The sequence below is a fragment of the Lissotriton vulgaris genome, chromosome 1_1 (genome assembly GCF_964263255.1).
Source record: "Lissotriton vulgaris chromosome 1_1, aLisVul1.2, whole genome shotgun sequence".
NCBI classification, from domain to species: Eukaryota; Metazoa; Chordata; class Amphibia; order Caudata; family Salamandridae; genus Lissotriton; species Lissotriton vulgaris.
Genome location: NC_141685.1, coordinates 1,461,803,767 through 1,461,825,511, shown reverse-complemented (window position 1 = coordinate 1,461,825,511; position 21,745 = coordinate 1,461,803,767). Strand labels below are relative to the sequence as shown.

The window sequence follows — 21,745 nt, the reverse complement described above, 5'->3', positions numbered from 1 at the left end:
ATTAGTGAATGAATGAATAGATGGGTAGAAATGTGGATGGATGAGTGAAAGGAAGAATGGGATGAAAGGATGATTGGGGTGAAAGGATGGATGGATGAGTGAAATGATGGATGGGAGAATAGATGATGGGTAGGTTTGGAAATGGCTGAATATGTCTGGATATGGATGGGCGCACAAATAGAAGGACAGAATGAATGATGAAAGACTGAATGATGGATGAAAGAATGAATGGATGCCACACCCCGGGTGACTCAACACGCCACCCCAAACAGACAAATGACGTCAGGCAGCAAGCGCAGAACTCAGGCTTGAAATGCTCCTTCTGCCTGCCAAAAAAGCAGATACAAATTCCTTGTACGGCGCCGTGGTACCACAAGAGACGTTGCACTGTTGTGCCGCTGGGCGACGCTGCTCCCATGCCACCGGGAAGCGGCCCTCTACCTGCCCAGAGGACATGAGAGACATGTGAGGGCATGCCTCTGTGCAGTTCTTCTGCAGGGAAAGTCAGGCAAGACAACAATACCTGCACTTGCAAACAACAGTACTGACGTGACTCGAGTCCCATCCACCACAAATATATATATATTTTTCATTTTGCACCACAGAAGAATATTGAGCCTGGGGAAACCACCCCTGTGGCCTTGCCCACGCCACGTCTCTGCCTACCAGTATGGGTTACGTCTGACTTTTACACCTTGTAGCCCTCATTGTCTTACGTAACATTTCCTATACATTGACTTTCACATTTATGAGTCATTGTCTCTATGTAATATGTGTGTGATGTAACGCAATGTGACACCCTGCCATACATATTTGGGATGAGTAGCACTATAAAATAAATTAAATACACATGCGAGAGGGTCTATATGAAGTGGAGGGGCACCATTGGAGGGTGGTAGCAAGGCCGGACTGGCCGTTCCTGGCATTGGGCGTTTCCCTGGGAGGCTGGAAGGGTGGGGTGGGCGCAGTTTTGTTACTGGGGGCTGGCACTGATAAGTTCCTTCTAAATCCAGCAGTTTTCAGCCAACAATAAAAGTGTCACAATAACTCTGGTGACTAATGTACCTGCTGTAGAGAGATGGAAGTTTTGTTTAGTTTCAGTTTTGAATCATCTACTGCAAAGAGTGTTTACCATGAATATTAAAGAACAGTATTTTATGTACAGAGCTCAGTGGGTTACTGCTTTTGTCACTGAGATTCTTTTGTTACTGTGCAGTTCATAAGTTACATACATAATCTAGCACTGTGAGGTGCGAACTCCCACAAAGAGCTGCATGCACGCTGCATGATACAAGTTATGTTTTCTTCCCAGTGTTTCATTATCCTGATGCTGCTAAAAAAAGGTTTGTTTAGCTAGTGATACATTCTTATAATTAAAGTCAAATCTAACTACTGTTTTATGTACTGAGTCCTGAGTTTGAGCTTCTTCAGACCAAGCACTCTTACAAAATGCCTACCAGCATGGGTTTACGTGCATCCTACACCTTGTAGTCCCTGTTGCCTTATGTAGCATTTTCTATACACTGATTTACACACACATGATTCATTGTATCTGTATGTCTGTCTGATGTAAAGTGCTCTGGCACCGTACACTGGTAAGAGAGGTGCTATAAAACAAATGAAATATATGTGAGAGAGAGGCACTGCTGGTGATAGTGAGGGGAGAATCATTTAAGAGCCCCATCAAAGATTGTCGTTTCCTGGTGCACAGTAAAGTCATCATTTACTATGCTTTAGAAGCTAATACAATTTAATATATATTGACAAATTTGTTGTAGAATGCACCATATTTTCCCAAATGTTCTTGGGGGTGCGAAAACAAAGACTGTAAGCGGTCAGTTTGTTTGTAACACACAACTTTTAAATATCTGCAAATGAACTGCGGAAATGTTTCAAAGCATATCAGCAGTTAGGAAACCACTTGTTTGTAATTTAGAATTGTGCTAAAAACAGAGTTTTAATAGGATCAAAGAAATCAAGACACTTTACTTGGTGATGTTTAAATGATACATTCAGTCAGTCAAGAATCTTTATTCGATTTAGTTAAAAATCATACAAAGAGATAAGAACATTTATGTACAAATAAAAAGCTATTTACAATATCATACAAATCAGTGCGTATAATAAGATTCTAATTCCGGGCATTGTATTAAAAGCGCGGCTTAATTAATTTTATACAAAGTTAAAAGATAAAACTCATTTGGGCAGGCCCATTACTATGTTGCATGTTTTAATTCTAGCTGCTGCCACCAAGAAATTAGCCATTCAAAATGTAACGCGAATGTTATTTAGTGATTGAAGATAGAGCAGGGCTGGTCTCACCTGCGTGAAACCAGCCTCCTTTAAAACAGGCAACAGATGTTTTTTCCTAGGCTCCAAAAAAAGGCCACAAAACATAACAAAATGCATGGTATCTTGGACGGAAAAGTTATCACAGCAACAGGGGGGGGGGGGGGGGGGGCGGGGGACTAAATCTGGATTTTCAAAATTTTTGAAGTCACCCAAATAAAAATGTATCAGGTTAAACCTAAACTTGGTCAGGAGATACATATTTGCTGCAACCACATTTCCACACATTAGTATTTGTGCTCTATATATTTTATCAGTAAAACTGCATGTTGGCGTTTTGCTTACATTCAATAGAAAATGTTCTGTATGTAAAAGACAGTGCCTCCTTCTGCCCTACAATTATGCCTTAACAGTGTATACAGTTTCTAGTCTGTAGTACACTTCTGCGCATCAATGAGAATCTGCAGTTTACAAATCACAAAAATGGTACCTCCAAAGCAGTATTCTATTTCCAATATACAGGTAAAATAAGGAGGGCTGCTGTATGGCTAGCCACTAGCTAGGTCAGAGCTTTCCAAACTGTGTGTCCAGACACAGTACTGTGTCGCCTGCAAGTGGTGGGTGTGTCGCGGGATGACACCACCAGTATTAAGGGCACTTGGCACATACCTGCTGCTAATTAAGAGACATTCCTTTGAAAGAGTGTCTCAGAGTCTGCCACAGCACTCAGCTCTATGGGGGCCGGCGATTCACAGCAAAGCCCCATTAACAATTAAATGGTCTTTTAAAGACCTGCGAAGTACTCGGGTGCATATGTTCACAAGCATAAAGCATATGAGTTAAGGAGTGGTCAGATGAGAGGACTTTATATTGGGTGAGGGGGTGGATTAAGGATTAATATGACATTGAAAATATTTCTTTGAAAATGTGAGGGCAGCCTGTGTGTTCTGGATATTGAGTTGTACAGTAAGAGTAGATGAATAGTGTGGTTTGTTACGATACAAAGTGAAGTCACCAAACACAATATGGGGCGGATCAGAGGGGGCTGTTATAAAGTTGGAATCCAGGTCCTTGAGGAAGGTGCCATGTCAGTGGTGAAAATTACAAAAAACAATTTGATGGACAGAATGTAGATCAATGTCTTACATTCACCCCAGTACAAGGATCTGGGCCTAAATCCATAGTTTTTTGCACTCCATACCACCCTGGGTCAGATAATGGCTTTATGCAAATCAGCTCTGACCCTGTGCCCCATGGGAACAGTCCAGTCCGAACTACAACAGCCATATCTTTCCCAGACCGGAATCAAGCATCCGAGGACCGGACCGGTTTCGAGGTAACACCTCTCATCAGCCCGGCTAGCTTGACTCCAGTGGTGTGGAGGCTCTGGGACCCACGTCTGAGCTACCCCAGTACACTCATGGAGAAAATTACAAAAAACAATTTGATGGACAGAATGTAGATCAATGTCTTACATTCACCCCAGTACAAGGATCTGGGCCTAAATCCATCGTTTTTTGCACTCCACACCACCCTGGGTCAGATAATGGCTTTATGCAAATCCGCTCTGACCCTGTGCCCCATGGGAACAGTCCAGTCCGAACTACAACAGCCATATCTTTCCCAGACCGGAATCAAGCATCCGAGGACCGGACCGGTTTCGAGGTAACACCTCTCATCAGCCCGGCTAGCTTGACTCCAGTGGTGTGGAGGCTCTGGGACCCACGTCTGAGCTACCCCAGTGCTTTTGTAGTTCGGACTGGACTGTTCCCATGGGGCACAGGGTCAGAGCTGATTTGCATATCGCCATTGTCTAACTCAGGGTGGTGTGGAGTGCAAAAAAACGATGGATTCGGGCCCAGATCTTTGGACTGGGGTGAATGTGTGACATTGATCCACATTCGGTCCATCACCTGTTTTGTTTACAATTTCCGCCATAAGTGCGCTGGGGATGCTCAGACGTGGGTCCCAGGCACTCCACACCACTGGAGTCAAGCTAGCCGGGCTGATGAGAGGTGTTACCTCGAAACCGGTCCGGTCCTCGGATGCTTGATTCCGTTCTGGGAAGGACATGGCTTTTGTAGTTCGGACTGGACTGTTCCCATGGGGCACAGGGTCAGAGCTGATTTGCATATCGCCATTGTCTAACCCAGGGTGGTGTGGAGTGCAAAAAAACGATGGATTCGGGCCCAGATCTTTGGACTGGGGTGAATGTGTGACATTGATCCACATTCGGTCCATCACCTGTTTTGTTTGCAATTTCCGCCATAAGTGCGCTGGGGATGCTCAGACGTGGGTCCCAGGCACTCCACACCACTGGAGTCAAGCTAGCCGGGCTGATGAGAGGTTTTACCTCGAAACCGGTCCGGTCCTCGGATGCTTGATTCCGTTCTGGGAAGAACATGGCTTTTATAGTTCGGACTGGACTGTTCCCATGGGGCACAGGGTCAGAGCTGATTTGCATATCACCATTGTCTAACCCAGGGTGGTGTGTAGTGCAAAAAAACGATGGATTCGGGCCCAGATCTTTGGACTGGGGTGAATGTGTGACATTGATCCACATTCGGTCCATCACCTGTTTTGTTTGCAATTTCCGCCATAAGTGCGCTGGGGATGCTCAGACGTGGGTCCCAGGCACTCCACACCACTGGAGTCAAGCTAGCCGGGCTGATGAGAGGTGTTACCTCGAAACCGGTCCGGTCCTCGGATGCTTGATTCCGTTCTGGGAAGGACATGGCTTTTGTAGTTCGGACTGGACTGTTCCCATGGGGCACAGGGTCAGAGCTGATTTGCATATCGCCATTGTCTAACCCAGGGTGGTGTGGAGTGCAAAAAAACGATGGATTCGGGCCCAGATCTTTGGACTGGGGTGAATGTGTGACATTGATCCACATTCGGTCCATCACCTGTTTTGTTTGCAATTTCCGCCATAAGTGCGCTGGGGATGCTCAGACGTGGGTCCCAGGCACTCCACACCACTGGAGTCAAGCTAGCCGGGCTGATGAGAGGTAAATTGTAAATAAATTGTAAATTGTTGTGTCTTGTAAAGCGCACTGCTACCCGGAGGCCTCGTAGCGCTATAGACCGCTGGGGAACCCGTCCTGGCTTTCCCTGTGAGATAGTCCCTCCTGGGGGTCTCCAAGGTGAAACCAGGCATCCCCGGCGTTTGTGTGGGGCCGTTGTGGAGATGAGGCAAGCTAATGCCCAGAGTTGCCGAGTGTGCTCCCTGGTCGGAGTAGGCACCGATGCGAGAATTATCAGTCCGCTGATCCTGGTCCAAGACCCTGCCGCGTTGGGAATCGGCGTTGGGAATCGAACCCTGGTCCCGGGCCGTTCTCTGCACTCGGGTCTGCCGCCTCTAACCAGTGAGCCACACCTCTCCACCTCGAAACCGGTCCGGTCCTCGGATGCTTGATTCCGTTCTGGGAAGGACATGGCTTTTGTAGTTCGGACTGGACTGTTCCCATGGGGCACAGGGTCAGAGCTGATTTGCATATCGCCATTGTCTAACCCAGGGTGGTGTGGAGTGCAAAAAAACGATGGATTCGTGCCCAGATCTTTGGACTGGGGTGAATGTGTGACATTGATCCACATTCGGTCCATCACCTGTTTTGTTTGCAATGTCAGTGGTGAAGCACTAAAATATGAATTTGGCGGAGGTGTTTATTTACCTAGAAACGCGCTTGAGGGATGCTTGTCGGGTTTCAGAAGAGGGTGGGGCAGTGAAAGAGTTTTGAAGGGGAGAATTTGGAGTTGAAGTAGTCTATGATCTAGATATGTGCCCTGTAAGCTGGGGTGAGGTGACAGAGGGTGACAAGCAAAGGGAGGGAGACGGAGGGAGAGAGAGAGGGAGACAGAGAGGGGGAGGGAGAGGGGGAGGGAGAGAGACAGAGGGGCAGAGACAGAGGGGCAGAGACAGAGGGGCAGAGACAGAGGGGCAGAGACAGAGGGGCAGAGACAGAGGGGCAGAGACAGAGGGGCAGAGACAGAGGGGCAGAGACAGAGGGGCAGAGACAGAGGGGCAGAGACAGAGGGGCAGAGACAGAGGGGCAGAGACAGAGGGGCAGAGACAGAGGGGCAGAGACAGAGGGGCAGAGACAGAGGGGCAGAGACAGAGGGGCAGAGACAGAGGGGCAGAAACAGAGGGGCAGAGACAGAGGGGCAGAGACAGGGGGGCAGAGACTGGGGGGCAGAGACTGGGGGGCAGAGACTGGGGGGCAGAGACTGGGGGGCAGAGACTGGGGGGCAGAGACTGGGGGGCAGAGACTGGGGGGCAGAGACTGGGGGGCAGAGACTGGGGGGCAGAGACTGGGGGGCAGAGACAGAGGGGCAGAGACAGAGGGGCAGAGACTGATGGAGGGAGTCAGAGGGATGAAGACGGGGGGATGGAGATGGGGGATGGAGACGGGGGGATGGAGACGGGGGGGATGGAGACGGGGGGATGGAGACGGGGGTGATGGAGACGGGGGGGATGGAGACGGGGGTGATGGAGACGGGGGGGATGGAGACCGGGGGGATGGAGACAGGGGAGGGAGACGGAGGAAGACAGAGGGACGGAAACAGGGAGACACAGGGCGTCAGACAGACAGACAGAGGGAGTGTGAAGGGGAAGGTCTTGACCCCTTCGGTCAGTGGTCACCACTTTTAGGTGTGGCTAAAATTCGCACATCACCAACACAGCACTTCACTGAGTAAGAGAAGGAATACACATGTAAGATACCAGACGTTCCAGTTGGAGTGGCACTTTATTTTTCAATTAACAAAGAAAGAGCTAAATGCATATCAATTCAAGCAACAATGTAGTTTTCTAAATATGACCCAGACTTCGCTCTGTCTGGTAAATATGCTGGATGACTAATGCTCAAAATATCTCAAAGTAATACTGGAATGAAATGTATTTAAAAAACATAAACACAGATGATCAAAGATTCTACACTACTGAATACAAGAATATAGAACCCAGCTGTCTATGAGCCAATCATCTGAGACAGGTCCATTGTCATAGATTGCACATTTCTATCAGAGCCCTGAATTATGTGGGCAGGCCAAAGAAGGCGCAAGAAGAATTAGCTAGGATATAACATCTTGCTACTAATTCAGTGTCTGAAAACAGCTGAGAGTGAGGCCAGTTACCTATGTTAAAAAGAGCCTGTCATACAGGAATATATCTATGAAGAGAGATAGCTGAAGGGTCAGAGATCTAGAGAGAGAGAGAGAGATGGGCTATCTGCCCTGGGAGATCCACAACCTGAGTGAGGCGCCGACGTCCCAAGTCAGATAGTCTTCGGCTAGCCGAGAGATCCTTCCACGCTCATGCAGCTGGGCACCCGCAGGAAAGGTCTGATTTCAGATTTGACAGTTGGGCCTGTTATACCCAAATTTGAGGAACTAGGGTTCTATGATGACGCTGGCCCCTGGCCTTTCGGTGCAGGTGGTTTAACCACAAGTGTTTTGGACACCGGAAGGAAATGTTTTCAGTACATTATGTTCCGTACAGAACGTCTTGTACTTTTGAAAGAGAACATTTTGTACTTTTGAAAGAGAACATCTTGTACTTTTGAAAGAGAACATTTTGTACTTTTGAAAGAGAACATCTTGTACCTTTGAAAGAGAACATCTTGTACCTTTGAAAGAGAACATCTTGTACTTTTGAAAGAGAACATCTTGTACCTTTGAAAGAGAACATCTTGTACTTTTGAAAGAGAACATCTTGTACCTTTGAAAGAGAATATTTCCGGAACCTCTTTCTAAACACAATGGTTACATGTTGTACATTACTAAAAAAGGACATTTTTCTGTCACGCACATTTCTACATATTTGAAAAGTGTGAATTTCCATAATAGATGCTGTTTATTGCTAGAAATTGCTGCTTATACTTGTGCAAGCTATGTTTCAAAATATAACGTTAGCAGGGGTTTCAGGAAGCTGTACCACGTGTACCAGGGTAAGTGTGTGTGTGTGGGTGTTGGTCTGGGAGCTGACTGTGAAGCTAAACACTCTTTTGAAGGCCTATTTTCACCTTGTTTATTTTGGTGCACAGAAACGTGTGTTTGTAAGCCTGCATGCATAGTGGGCCCTGAGACCTTTATTTACTAATGGAGAAAGCTAGTTATTTTAGCATGTTTTCAGATTTTTATCACGCAGGGCCCACATCAGACCTTCATGTTACTAAGGCTGTCAGAACTCTCCTTTCTGGTGGTGTTAGATGGTAGAACGGGACCCTCCATCATCAGACAGACAGACGGAGGGAGACAGACAGACGGAGGGAGACAGACAGACGGAGGGAGACAGACAGACGGAGGGAGACAGACAGACGGAGGGAGACAGACAGACGGAGGGAGACAGACAGAGGGAGACAGACAGAGGGAGGGAGACAGACAGACGGAGGGAGACAGACAGACGGAGGGAGACAGACAGACGGAGGGAGACAGACAGACGGAGGGAGACAGACAGAGGGAGGGAGACAGACAGAGGGAGACCGAGAGGGAGACCAGGAGGGAGACCGAGAGGGAGACCAGGAGGGAAACAGAGAGGGAGACAGAGAGGGAGACAGAGAGGGAGACAGAGAGGGAGACAGTAAGAGAGACAGTTAGAAAGGGGGACAGACAGACAGAGGGAGACAGTTAGAGAGGGAGACAGACAGAGTGAGAACCCCTGAACTCCCCTTCAGTGTTTCGGGCTCGCTACGCTCGCTCGCTACACTGCCTTACTGTGTCCCAAAATGATGCCTCCCCCAAAAAGTGTGTCCCCAACATCAAAAGTTTGGAAAGCTGTGAGCTAGGTCATCATATAGTAATGTCAACTCCTATCTAACCGCTCTGACCCACAATAATACCATAACGCTCAGCACTGGTTAGCCTATTATAGCTCATGCAGGCTGGTTAATAACTCCCCTTTCCTGCTTAATGCTCTTTCTTACCCTCACACAAGACCTGTCCGCCATGGGTCTTATCCATTACTGTGTACTGTACCAGCCCCAATGCAAGACATCGCCAGCTGAATAGAAATGGAATGCTTGGAACGATCTGACACATAAAGCTGGCCACTCGGAGGACTGCACTCTAGTCCAGCACTGCAGGTCCCAATTAGCTACACCCTATGCGTAGCGCTTTACATCTCACAATGGCACTGATGTATCTGTAAAACGTACCATTTGTCCCGAAGTTTTGTACTGAATTTCAACCTTCTGTCCCGAATATTTGTTCTGAATTTTGACCCTATGTCCTGAATTTTTATGCTCACCGTCCTGTAGTTGCACCCGTGCCGGTTGGTCACCCTAACTGACCGCTACAGTTTTTTCTTATTTCATATGTTCTCCAATGATGATTCTGATTGTATAACATAAATGCACATTGGTTTAACGCTCTTTTGTAGAGCTTTGCTGTTGAAAAATTAACGTTTAGTGAATTTGTTTCTTATCACCTGTAACATTCATTTTGAGGGTTGCTCGTCCTTCTGCATATTTTTGGCCTCTTATTTATTTTGTGGTAATTTTTCCCAATTCATTTTTACCTGACTCGGTCTTTGTCTCCTGTTCTCTGATGAGCAGGAAAAAGGAGTTGCTAAAACCACCTTAACGTACACACAAAATCGTATCCAGGTATGGCATCCTACAACTTGTGCTGATGATTTAGTTTTGAAGGGCACACCCAAAGGAAGATGGCTCATAATGAGGACACTATCTGAAAATTACGTATAAATGAACGAAAGTTTCGAAAGATAAGTAACCCGGCATAAAGTACCAACTTCCATACGTTATAACGATATTGCAAGTCATCAAGGAGTTCTTCGACCATATAGAGGAAAGCGATGAAGGGCGAGTTTCTTTATAAGGTTGTGGCTCTCCGCAGGTGTCCCCAGCATACCACCAGCACATTCCGGGTGCTTAAATTGAGACGGATCTTTCATGTGCTCGGCGCCAGCACTTAATTGTCAGCACCAGCACTTATGACAGTCCACTACATGGTGGCAATATCTGTCGCATTTTGAAATGAGCACAACAGTTATTTAATAATTGATATAGATGAAAAATTATAATACCAATCGCCCAAGCCATTCTTATAGTTTTGGGCGACCTGGAATAGTCCAAATTATCACCCTTGGGGAGTGTCATGGTTAGTAGTTATTATTGTCAGCGCCAAGATACCCCTTTGGGGGTAAACGTGCCCTATACAAATACACATGTTATGTTAGGCAGTGGCAGTGGGTAGTGCATGCTGCATTGGCCTCCTGAAAAGTGCCCTTGCACTTATTTAACAAATTAAGCACCGCCCGGGGCACAGGACCAGTGCAGTGTCCTCAGCTTATTAAAGTCTGGACTGAACAGCAAACCGGCAGTGGATGGTGTTGGTGGTGGGAGGTACAATGAGTAGTGTACGGGAGACTGGTGTTACAAGTGCCGCCGTGAAATGTTTTGCTGATGCTTTTGAGTACTGTGCAAGACCCATTTGAAATATTTTTATTCCCCCCTTTAGAATGTTTTGTTTCATCTTTTATTTACCATAATAGGTATAAAGTTATAACCAGTTTACCCTATTTTTTCTTAAAAGAAAAAAGGAAACTGGAAAAACCCTTGCATTTTCCCAAAACCACTTCCTAGAGAAGATGCTGATTTCTCACTTTATGAATATTCCCTAGTCTGGCATCTGGATATCATTCAAAAAGTGAGGAATCTATAAGAAGAGATAGTATCCACAAGAAACATTATTACAGAAGGTAAACTTATTTTCCTTGGCACTGATGTTGCTTTCTTCCTGTCTTGAGGTTCATCACCTGCCACTGGTCATGTTTACGCACTATTCCAGCCTGATATGCACCCACCAAAGCAGTAAGGCCAGTATGTATTTTGATGTACCCTGAATCTCTTAGTCAAAACATCACTAAGAAAATCTGATGGTTGCTAGTGGATTTCCCGGGTATGAAACTGAAGTTAAATGGTGAAGTTTGGTTCAGAGAATTTTTAGGGAAATGCAAGTTATGCAGCACGAATCCTTGCCTGGATTCACATGCTGTGCATTATCCCGTCATCTAGTGGTTGAGTCCGGAATTATTATTATTTATTTTTCATTTTTTCATGGGCTTCGTTGACCAGCATTTCGTGCTAGGTCCTTCCCTTGTGTGACGCCAGACCGCGCCCCAGAAGCTCCTGTGCATGGCAGCCATCTTCAGTTTCTTTTTTCTGCCCTTAGGTCTGGAAGTAAGGGAAGAGTCTGATTTTTTTACTGATAGCAATGAAAATTGTTTGGGATTTTAGCTGAAAGAACCATTCTATATTGATTAGCAAGGCACCGGAAAAGGAGAGAGACCCCCAGCCATGTTTCCCCATCGGGGAACCCCGTTGGAGCAGCAACCACGCAAATGGACTAAAATGATGCAAATGATGAAGTTTGATTCAGAGCATTTTTGGGGAAATGCAAGTTTTGCAGCATGAATCCTTATCTGGATTCACATGCTGTGCATTATCCCGTCATCTAGTGGTTGAGTCCGGAATTATTATTATTTATTTTTTTATTTTTTCATGGGCCTAGCATTTGGTGCTAGGTCCATCCCTTGTGTGACGTCAGACAGCGCCCCAGAAGCTCCTATGCATGGTAGCCATCTTCAGTTTCTTTGTTCTGCCTGTAGGTCTGGAAGCAAGGGAAGAGACTGAAGTTTTTACTGAAATCAATTAAAACTGTTTGGGATTTTAGCTGAAAGAACCATTCTATATCGATTAGCAAGGCACCGGCCACCTTTCCACGCCGGGGAACCCCGTTGGAGCAGCAGCCACTCACATGGACTAAAATGAGGCAAGGTAAGTGCCATAGAAAATACCCCTGTCAAATTTTGCACTAATTGCCACCACAAATTCGCACAACGTGATCCACACGACGTCTGTATCGTCTACCTGCCTAGGAATCACAAGGATAATGACTGCGAGGCCTTTGCTGTATTCATGTCAAACTCTCAAGGCCTGTAGAAAGCAGAGGGAAGAGTATCACGCAGCTATGTTCGGCGGCCAGAAATGGCCGATATCGCTGAAGGACTTGGGCCTCTCAAGCGATGACGACAAACAGGGGACAACCGCAAAATCAACACATGGAGGGTTGGATGTCGAAATCCTTGAGGGGGAACGCCCAGAAGATGCCTCCTAGAAACATTGAGACCATCCACGAAGGTACACAGTACCTTCCTATGCTACTTGATCAGCATTCTTGATCAGAGCAAGGAGACTTTCAATGAGGTTGCCTCAGCAAAGGAGTAACACCAAGGATAGAAAAGAAATACAAACCCTCCACAAAGGACCCACAATACATACAAAGGAACACACAGGCTGACTCCTTCATTGTTACCTCTGCAAGAAGGAAGAGTAACACTTATCCTTCACTGCCCCACCTCCAGAAAGGGAAGGTAAGAGAAGGGACATTGTGGGGCGGCAGATGGAAAGAGAGGCAGCAACTCAATGGCTTTGCTAACTTTAATGCCCCTCTCAATAGGTATAGCTACCAACAGTGGATCAACATCAAGGAAATAATGAACAAAATACAGAAGGAGGATAAGAAAAGAGTAAAATCCATAATACAGGAGGGGAAAACATACCTTACACCTGCCTGAAATCAGTTCAAGACGCAGCCGATACAGCCAGCAGACAAATCTGCATAGGTACAACTGTTTGAATCTCAGCTTGAAACAGGAAGTACAAACACCCATAATCAATAAGCCCTTGGCAGGAGACGCCCTATTTGGACATTAAGGTAATGTGTCCCTACAGCAAATAAGAAGGACAATGAAATGATCAAAGCTATGGGAGCACTGCAATATAGGGGCACCTTCAAAATGGGAAGAATTCACCTAAGAAGACCCACAAAAAGAGTCAACGGCGACAAGCAAGGCCACGGAAAACAGTTTTGCCAATAGTCCGGATACCAATCCTGGGAGCAACAACCAAGCAATCCTTTTGTGGCAGAGGAAGAGCCAAGGGACAAACTTCAAGAGGGAGAGAAGCAAACTCAAAGTGACTTGCCCACAAGGAAGGACCCCCACACATCACCAGTGAGAGGCAGAATAGTGCATTACCCACAACAATGTTGTGAACTAAGAAAGGAACCTCCACCAAATTCACCAAAGAAGAAAAAGTTCCAAAGAGCAGAACTCTTAAAATTGAGGGAGGAAATAAAGAAACTCCTAGAAAAACAATCAATAGAGAAAGTATCGGCAAGGGATGCACAACAAAGAAAACTGCTCACCTTATTTCTTGGTACCGAAGGAAGATCTTGCGTTAAGACCAATCTTAGATCTCAGATTCATAAACAAATTCATTCGCACGCAGCATTTCAAGATGTCAACACTACAAGAAGTATTCCCACAACTACAAAAAAAGGGGATAACAGGGCAAAAATAGATTTAAAGGACACCCATCTGCACATCAACTTGAAACAAACACACAATAGATACCTCAAGTTCATCCACAAGGACAATCAATACCAATTCAAGGTCTTTCCCTTTGGAATAAAATTGGCAGCAAGGGTTTTCACAAAGTGATTAGCAGCAGTAGCAGCATCCCTAAGAAGGAGGGGAATCCACGTTTATCGCTATGTAGATGACTGGATGGTGAAGACAAATTTGAAACAAAGATGTTAAACAAACGTCTAACAGGTGATCCTTATGTAGACCTTAAACAGAGTTCTAACACAGCTAATGACAGAACCGTTCAGACACAGGCACAAGGCAGAACTCCGGTATATTATAATAAAGACTGCATTCTTAATTGCTATAACATATCTACGGAGAGTAAGTGAACTACAAGCATTAACTACTGAGGAACCATACATACAAATCCACAAGGCCAACATTGTCCTAAGGCCCAAACCTTAGTTTCTACCTAAGGTAGTAAGCAATTTCCACATTAAACAAAGCATTCAGCTAGAATTGTTCTTCAAAACCCACAAACACAACGTAGAAGAAAATCCTCATACCTTGGATGTAAGAAGAACTTTGCTATACTATCTACAGGAGACAAGACAATTCCGTAAGAGAGAATCAATTTCTCGTCTCTTTCTCTAAGTCAAACACAGGTGCTGTGACAAAGGGGACAATTGAATGTTGGATTGTAGAAGTAATTCAGGTTTGCTATTCCTTGCCGGGAAGAACATTAAACTCCTGACCAACAGCTCACTCGACAAAGAAAAAAAAGTGACAACCCTAGCCTTTATGGCCAGTGTGCCAATAGAACACTATAGGTGCAGCCGCTACATGGGCATCTCAACACACCTTTACCAACCATTATTGTGTGGATATACAGATGACAAAGGAAGCTCAGGTGGGACAAATTAAAACCGTCCTGTGGATCCCCAAAGGCTTACAGAGGTTAAAGTGGATAATACCTTACTCTCTATTTCTGGTGTGGGCGAGCAGTAAGCCTTTATCAGAGGGTAGTTTTAAGCATTTGTTGTACACACTCAGGGAAGAAATTATGTCACACACTAAAAGGCCGATTTCAGACCGATTGTTTGTATCAAAAAGTATTTCTGTTGTATTTCTATTTATAGAACCAAGCAGGAGTTGGCACAGGTAAATATGATTGTACTTTTCAAAGCGGATTGTTAAAAAGCAAGCTGGATGAAAAATTACTTTTCCTACAGGTTTGTAAAAATGTGTAAATACAGTTGTGATTTCTTTTGGATTACTTTTATTACTTTTCAGAATTACTTTTTTTACTCAGTGTGATATGCCTAGATATCACACTGGGACATTTCCTGGATGAAAGATAAGTAAGTCACTTTTTCTCAATACACAGTTTCTTAGGTTTTCATGCAATTCTAAACTCGACACTTCGAACTTTATCCACAGAAAAACAGTCAATACAGTCCTATGTGAGAAAATCAGGTTATCAGTTTAAAGGTGAGTAATCTGTCTTGGGAGTTGAGTTTCTGGGGTTACAACCAGTGTTTCCCCAAGGTCAAGGATGCCATCAAAGAGCACCCTCAGCGGCACTAGGGCGGCCGGGTGCAGCGTGCTGAGGCCCAATGTTATCTAATGGGGGATGGGGGGCTTCCGATTCGTGGCTGCTCATGAGAATGCCACTTGTATGTGGGAGTAAAGCTCCTAGGGTTTATCTCAGGGCAAAGGGCGATCCGATTTAGCACACAAAGTGCACCCACAGCAGAACTGGGGTGGCTAGGTGCAGGGTGCTGATTTGGAGTTGGCGCCCTGTTGTTTTCAATGGGGGTTGCTGGTTTTGGGTTTTGGCTGCAGGCTTGGTCCAGGAAGTCTTCCAGGAGGAACCAACAGCTGGGCAGTTAAGTTGGAGGCTCGGGGACGTAGGTGCAACTCTAGTCCTCGTGTCCAGGGTGCAGCAGAAAGGCCGGTTCTAGGGGTGCCTTTTGAGGTCGGATTTCACCTCACCGGGTCACAAGCAGTTGGGAGAGGGGTGTCTGGGCAGAGGCTGGAGGGGACGTCGGGGAGACCTGGAGGCATCAACCCACAGTTGGCTTGGACTATGGAGCGCTGGGAGACCTAGCTGGGACTGGTGGGCCACTCAGACTCTAGCCTTAGGTGTCGGGTGGTCGCTGGCTGCAGGACAAGGTGGTTTTTGGCGCAGGATCTCTGGAAACGGCAAACGGGCCGGTAGGGATGGGGCAAAGTTAGTTCTTTCTGCAGTCTCCTCTACTGGGTGTCTTCTTTCGTCCTTCTTCTCCGTAGGTTGTGGGAATCTCGCTTCTGGATCCACGGCTGCCCACTAAACACTGAATTTAGGGGGCATTTTAGGGGTCTCGAGGTCAGTAGCCAGTGGGCTACAGACCTTAGGGTGACTGCACCCTTGGTGTGCTCACCCCAGGTTCGGTAATGGGCACAATCCCAAACACTGATGGAGAGTGCCTGCCATCTGCAAGATGGTGGGCACTGTAGAGTGGGCTTCACCTTGCCTCCACCACCAGAGGAGTGAGGTTGGCAGAGGTGGGCACAACTTCTGGGCTGTTCTAATTTTTCCCACCTGTACTCCCGCCGAAAAGGGGGTGAGACAGGAAGTGGCCCTGCTCGTGATAGTTGGCGAGATTGGGGGTCACGTCACAAAGGCCGTAAGGCCTTGGAAGCTCCCCTGCCACAGATGGCTCTTCCTGACCTGGGGGAGATGACCACCCCTGCACAGGAAAGGCTTTGTTTCTGGGCCCAGGGAGCGAAGGCTCCCACCCCAGGGGTCCAGAAGAATGTCTCGTTATGGCAGGCTGGTGTTTACCAGTCAGGGAACCCACCAGAGGCTGGTCGTTTTTCAGGGGGCATCTTTAAGATGCTCTCTGAGTGCATGATATAATAAATCCCACACTGGCATCAGTGTGGGTTTAATGTGCTGTAAGGCTTGCTACCAAACTTTCCAGAATCAAGTAAAGCCATTATGGTGCTGTGGCGTTCGTAGTGACAAACTCCCAGACCATACACTCTTTATGAATTTACTGCACTTACAATATCTAAGAATGGACTTGGACACTGTAGGGGTATGGCGCTCATGCAACTGTACCCTCACCAGTGGTATAGTGCACGCTGCTAGAGGGATGTCTTACCTACACCATAGGTAGTGGGTTGCAGGCATGGCACACAGTTGTGTACCATGTCGACTCTTCACTTTTCTCTGTACCAAAACAAGCAGCCTGCAATGGCAGTGTGTGTGTGTGTTAAGGTATCGTTCCTCTTAGGGTTGCACAATATGTGCTGCAGCCCTTAGAGGCCTTCTCTAGTCACAGTACCCTTGGTACCCATGGTACCTTTTACCGGGGACTTACATGCGGCCCGAGAGATGCCAATTGGGGGTACAAATGTACAGTTTTGGGAAAGAACACAGGCCCTGGGAACCTGATTGGCAGGGTCCCAGGGCACATCAAGTCTGAATGCATCAGAAATCTGGCAAAAAGTGTGTGAGGGGGGATGCTGCATCAGAAACCCACTTTCCTACAGATTCATGCTACAAACCAAAATGGTTACTTACTATTAGGAGTAGTTTTGCAGCTTGAAGAGTGTTCTGGATTCACATGTGACCTCCCACCTCCCCAGAGATGAGGAATGCAAACAGGTGGGAGAAGATCACGAAAAAAAAGAAAACTCAAAACCAGAAAAGTAAAGACATACCCTTATTTGTAAAAGAAACAAAAGGCTACCACGCACATGAACTTCCATGGTGCCGTCTGATGTCACACAAGGGATGTACCTAGCACTAAATGGTGGTTAATGACGCCCACAAATAGAAAAAGAAAAGAAACAGAAACAATTCCTGACCCAATCCCTAAATGGCTGAATAATGCACAGCATGTGAATCCAGTAAACTCTTCAAGCTGCAAAACTACTGCTATTGGTGCCCATTTTGTTTCTCATGCCATTGTGGCTGCACCTCTCTATGTACAATTGTTCTAGCGTGTGCAAAGTATATCATGCTGTTCGTAAATAAATATACATTAGTTCCACTGAATAAAAAAAAAATCTTCAAATTTCCACGAGTTGATAAAACATTGGCATTTGCTTCAGGAGTATGGTGCATAGGTCCAACCTTTCAGAGCGAGTCTAGTCTAGTCACTAACATTGGTTCACACGGTTATATATTTCAATCTGTAATTTGTTAAATTGTTGGTTTCTTTCTCTGTATTTGAGTTGTAATCAGTTACAGCGAATGAATTCTAGAACCAGTCTTCTTTTTAGCCATTGATTTTATAAGAATTACAAAGAAGATGCCTCTCTCGTAAAGTAGTCTAGAATGAGTTTGTGTGCTTAACCATAAAGGCCCCTTTAATTGTTGAAAATTCTCTGGAAGAGTAAGCCATTCTAATGATGGAAAGGGTACAGCTTAAAAAAAAAGGTCGCTGGTCTGTGCAGACAAGTTAAGACTTTTTAAAATGTTTTGGCAACCAAATATGTAACCACTTCTGACATCTCAAGCCTTTTATGAAATTGTTGTGCAGCTGCAGTGGGCGTGGTTGCACCAGATTGTACTTGGCTGGCTCATCAGTTGATTTTCTTACAGTTTGGCGTCCACAGCGGGCCTTTGAGCCTATTGTATTGCTAGGACAAGCAATATATTTATTTCAGTGTGTGTTGCATGACCATTCAGTCATTACAATATATGGAAATACTGTTTTTGTGAGCCTTTGTATATTTTCGATGAAAATGTTCCACTACATGTGTGTATAAGATTGTGTTCATGTAGAAAATTATGTCTTTAAAAAAAAAACCTGTTAGATATGAAGAGTTTATATTAATTCTCTTTTTGTAGAATTAATAAATGGATATGGAGATGGAAATTCAGAAAGAGAATTGGATACCCTTCCAGAAAGAAAAGATCAACCGCGGCGCCGTTGTGCTTCAGAATCTAGTTTATCCTCAGGCAGCAGCTTGATATGCAATTCCAGGTAAAGAAATGTGTGGTTTGCAATTACTTCAGCAGTTGAACACTGCTCTATCAGTTACCTTGCTTTTGCATTACATGCATACAAATTAAGTCTTTAGGGCCAGTCATCCACAGTAGGATGTCCATTTTCACTCTATTAAGGGACGTCCAGAGCTAACAATGCAATGATCGCCTGACATAGAGAGAAAAATAAAGATACAACTGACTGCAACATAGACTTAAATGTTGTCCTTTGTTGTGTTGAATTTTCCAAGGCACCGCCTGAGTGTGGCTCCCTTGCACTAAGTACACAAGATCAAGTGACTGTATACTTACACTTCACCCTGAAAAAGCCCCAGAGGTTCAGGTTGCCAGTGGGTGAAACGTGGCTGGGCTGAGAACCAAGTGGAAAAGTTCTGTATAACACACATTGAATCATGCAAGAATAAAAATAAATAAATCACAAAAGATATCAGTTGTGACTTATTTGTGCTAAATGTATGGAGATAATATATATAAATGTTTAAAGCGTGTGCCCTACTCCATCCATAAGTGAAAACTCTGAATCTCAATTCCAGGGTGGGGACCATACATATAATTCCATGTATAGGCACAAAATAAAATTGATTGCAGTCTATTAAGCGCATCTAGACAGTGGATGGGGGCTAAGGCACCCCTTATTCTTAATGTTGACACGCTTCCTCTTAAAGTTCTCAATTTACTTTAGCATTCAGCAGTTGTATCCACTAATAGACTAACAGTGTTGCAATGCTTTACGGAAGTTTACGAAGTAGCAACTCTATTACGTATTACAGCATATTAACACGTTTTGCAGCATAGACGTCTTCTAGATTCACATACTGTGCATATTCCGCCATCTAGTGGTTGGAGTCGGAAAGTGCTTTTGTTTTCTTTTTTTTTTCTCTGTTGGGAGGTTTTGAAACCTGATCCCCCTGGTCAGGCTACAACCCCCTTTGTGTGTGTACAAGCTCTCAGATAATTTTTTCCACCATGGAGATCGAAGGTGCACTGAAGACGTCTGAGAAAGTACAGCAGCAGACACAGGCAACAGAGAAAGCCCACCCGAAACTCCGACGAGACAGTTGGTACCAAGGAAGGTTGCATGAGTGGAAAATCTTTGAGCAAAGCAGTTTGTTTACCGCTGCTCACTTTTCTTCCTCATGCACCAGGGCAAGTACAGTGTTCGCTGGCAGAGCACAGTCTACAGGTATTTGGGGGAAGTTTCTGCAGGGAGCTGATGCTTTATCCTGAAACAAGGTAAGAAGTTGTTCTTTAATTATTTAATATAGGAGCTAGAGCATGGTTGAAATGCTCCACATAATATAGGAGCAAGAGCACAAGTGAATTGCTCCACTAACTACCTAAAATTTGAATTAGCGCAGCACAACCGTTGTTTTTGTTTACCAAGTTGAAAAATAGAAGCACGTCTACCAGCCTGCGCTTACAGCAAGTGTGTCATTGTGCTGTTTACTCACTTTGTATACAGTGTTTAAATAATTTAAAAATACTTTCCTAGTTTTTACTATTATGTTTGCAACGCACATAAGGTGCCTCTTCCATATACCAAAGGATTTCTGGAAAATAAAATATTCCTGTCTTCCTCTTGGTTCCTAACATAGCTAAAGACTCACATAGCGCGCTATGTTTACAAGGGTTACCAAAAAGGGGAGTTTTTTGGGCTTCAAAGTAGATTCTAGGGATTTCTTAAATATGCAGACCTACGTGAGGTTCTACTTCCAAAATATTTAGCATTGCAACAGAGAATATATTCACTAAGCCATTGTTATGGCTGGGTGCAAAACAAAGCCCCCTTTCCTTCCCAGGCATTAAATAGCTGGGCACAACACTTCTAACGCGGCGCCAAATGCAGCTCACATTTACAAAGGTTCTGCAAAGTGGGCGGGAAGGCCTTAAACCCCCTCCCACACTCCCCACTCCCTTCAGAACGGGCACCAGAGACTCTAAGGATCATAAAATGGCCTACAGATCAAACACAAAGACCCTATGAATCTGGTGCTTATCTCCAACAAGCGCATTCCGCAGCTGTCCTCTAAGCAGACACAGAAAGGCAGGTTTATGGTTCCAACAATATAAAAGAGAACAGAACTTTGCCCTGCAAAATCCAGGAAAACAAAATGAGCTTATCTTCTATAAGCACATACATTGTTTCGTTGGCAATTCCCAAGGCTATGCTATATAACATATAGCATCCACAAACCATGTGCCTAAACGTGCAATATCCAGGAATAACATTGCAACAATTTAAGATTACTACAGCCCTACCATAAAAAAATTTAATGCAGGGGCATTTAACTTTTAAAGAGCAATAATGCTAGTGCCCAAAAAACGCACTAACATGTGCAAGTGCAGCAGTTAGCACAGTCACTGGGTAGCACGATCGCCTGACAATCATTTTGCATATGCAACAAATAAACAGGGTTTTCATGTAAGTAATATTACATGCACACAGACGACTGGTTCAATAAGCCACAGCAAATCTATAAACAGACTATGCTAAAACAATCTTTTGCTGCATACCATTAGCAACATGCAATAGGATAACAGAACATCAAACTACAAGTACTAATACGCGCACAAGTGCAGCGTTACCTACTGAGCCACTACACACTATAATGTTGCAATGGTAGGTTGCCTTTGTAGATTAATCCTCTCATACCAAAATAACACATATCAGTTCAGTTCACACTGGGCCATGTAGCAATCACCTCATGCATGATGTCTATGTTTTTTTTATTTTCCTAATTCTCATCCTACACATAATACAAAGCCCAGTTCCCTCCAGTGAAATATTAACACATGGATTCATTTTTCATAAACTATTTCTGACAGATCGGTCTAATCATAACTTGCTCACCTTTAGAGTACTCCCTAGCGTAAAACTATTTGCAGAGGAATTTTCCAGCAATTCTCCTACACATTGGTAGGTGGTGCAGTGCATCTCTGCTGTGACTATAACAAACCAGAAATGACAGTTCAGAATCTCATGTAAGCGCCACCCTTACACGCTGATGTTCATTTCTTTCTGCATCCTTCAACATGGATCCCAACTTTGCCGGTCTTCCAAA

General features: G+C 45.0%; 1 protein-coding gene across 2 annotated transcripts in view; it reads left to right on the top strand.

Annotated features, from left to right (window-relative positions):
• BRD1 (bromodomain containing 1) overlaps positions 1 to 21,745 on the top strand; it is a 536,782-nt gene that overhangs the window by 331,556 nt on the left and 183,481 nt on the right. For both annotated transcript variants that reach the window (XM_086967297.1, XM_086967299.1), the window contains exon 9: positions 18,525 to 18,660. In XM_086967297.1, the coding sequence (XP_086823423.1) occupies positions 18,525 to 18,660 (136 nt within the window). The remainder of the gene's footprint in view (positions 1 to 18,524; positions 18,661 to 21,745) is intronic.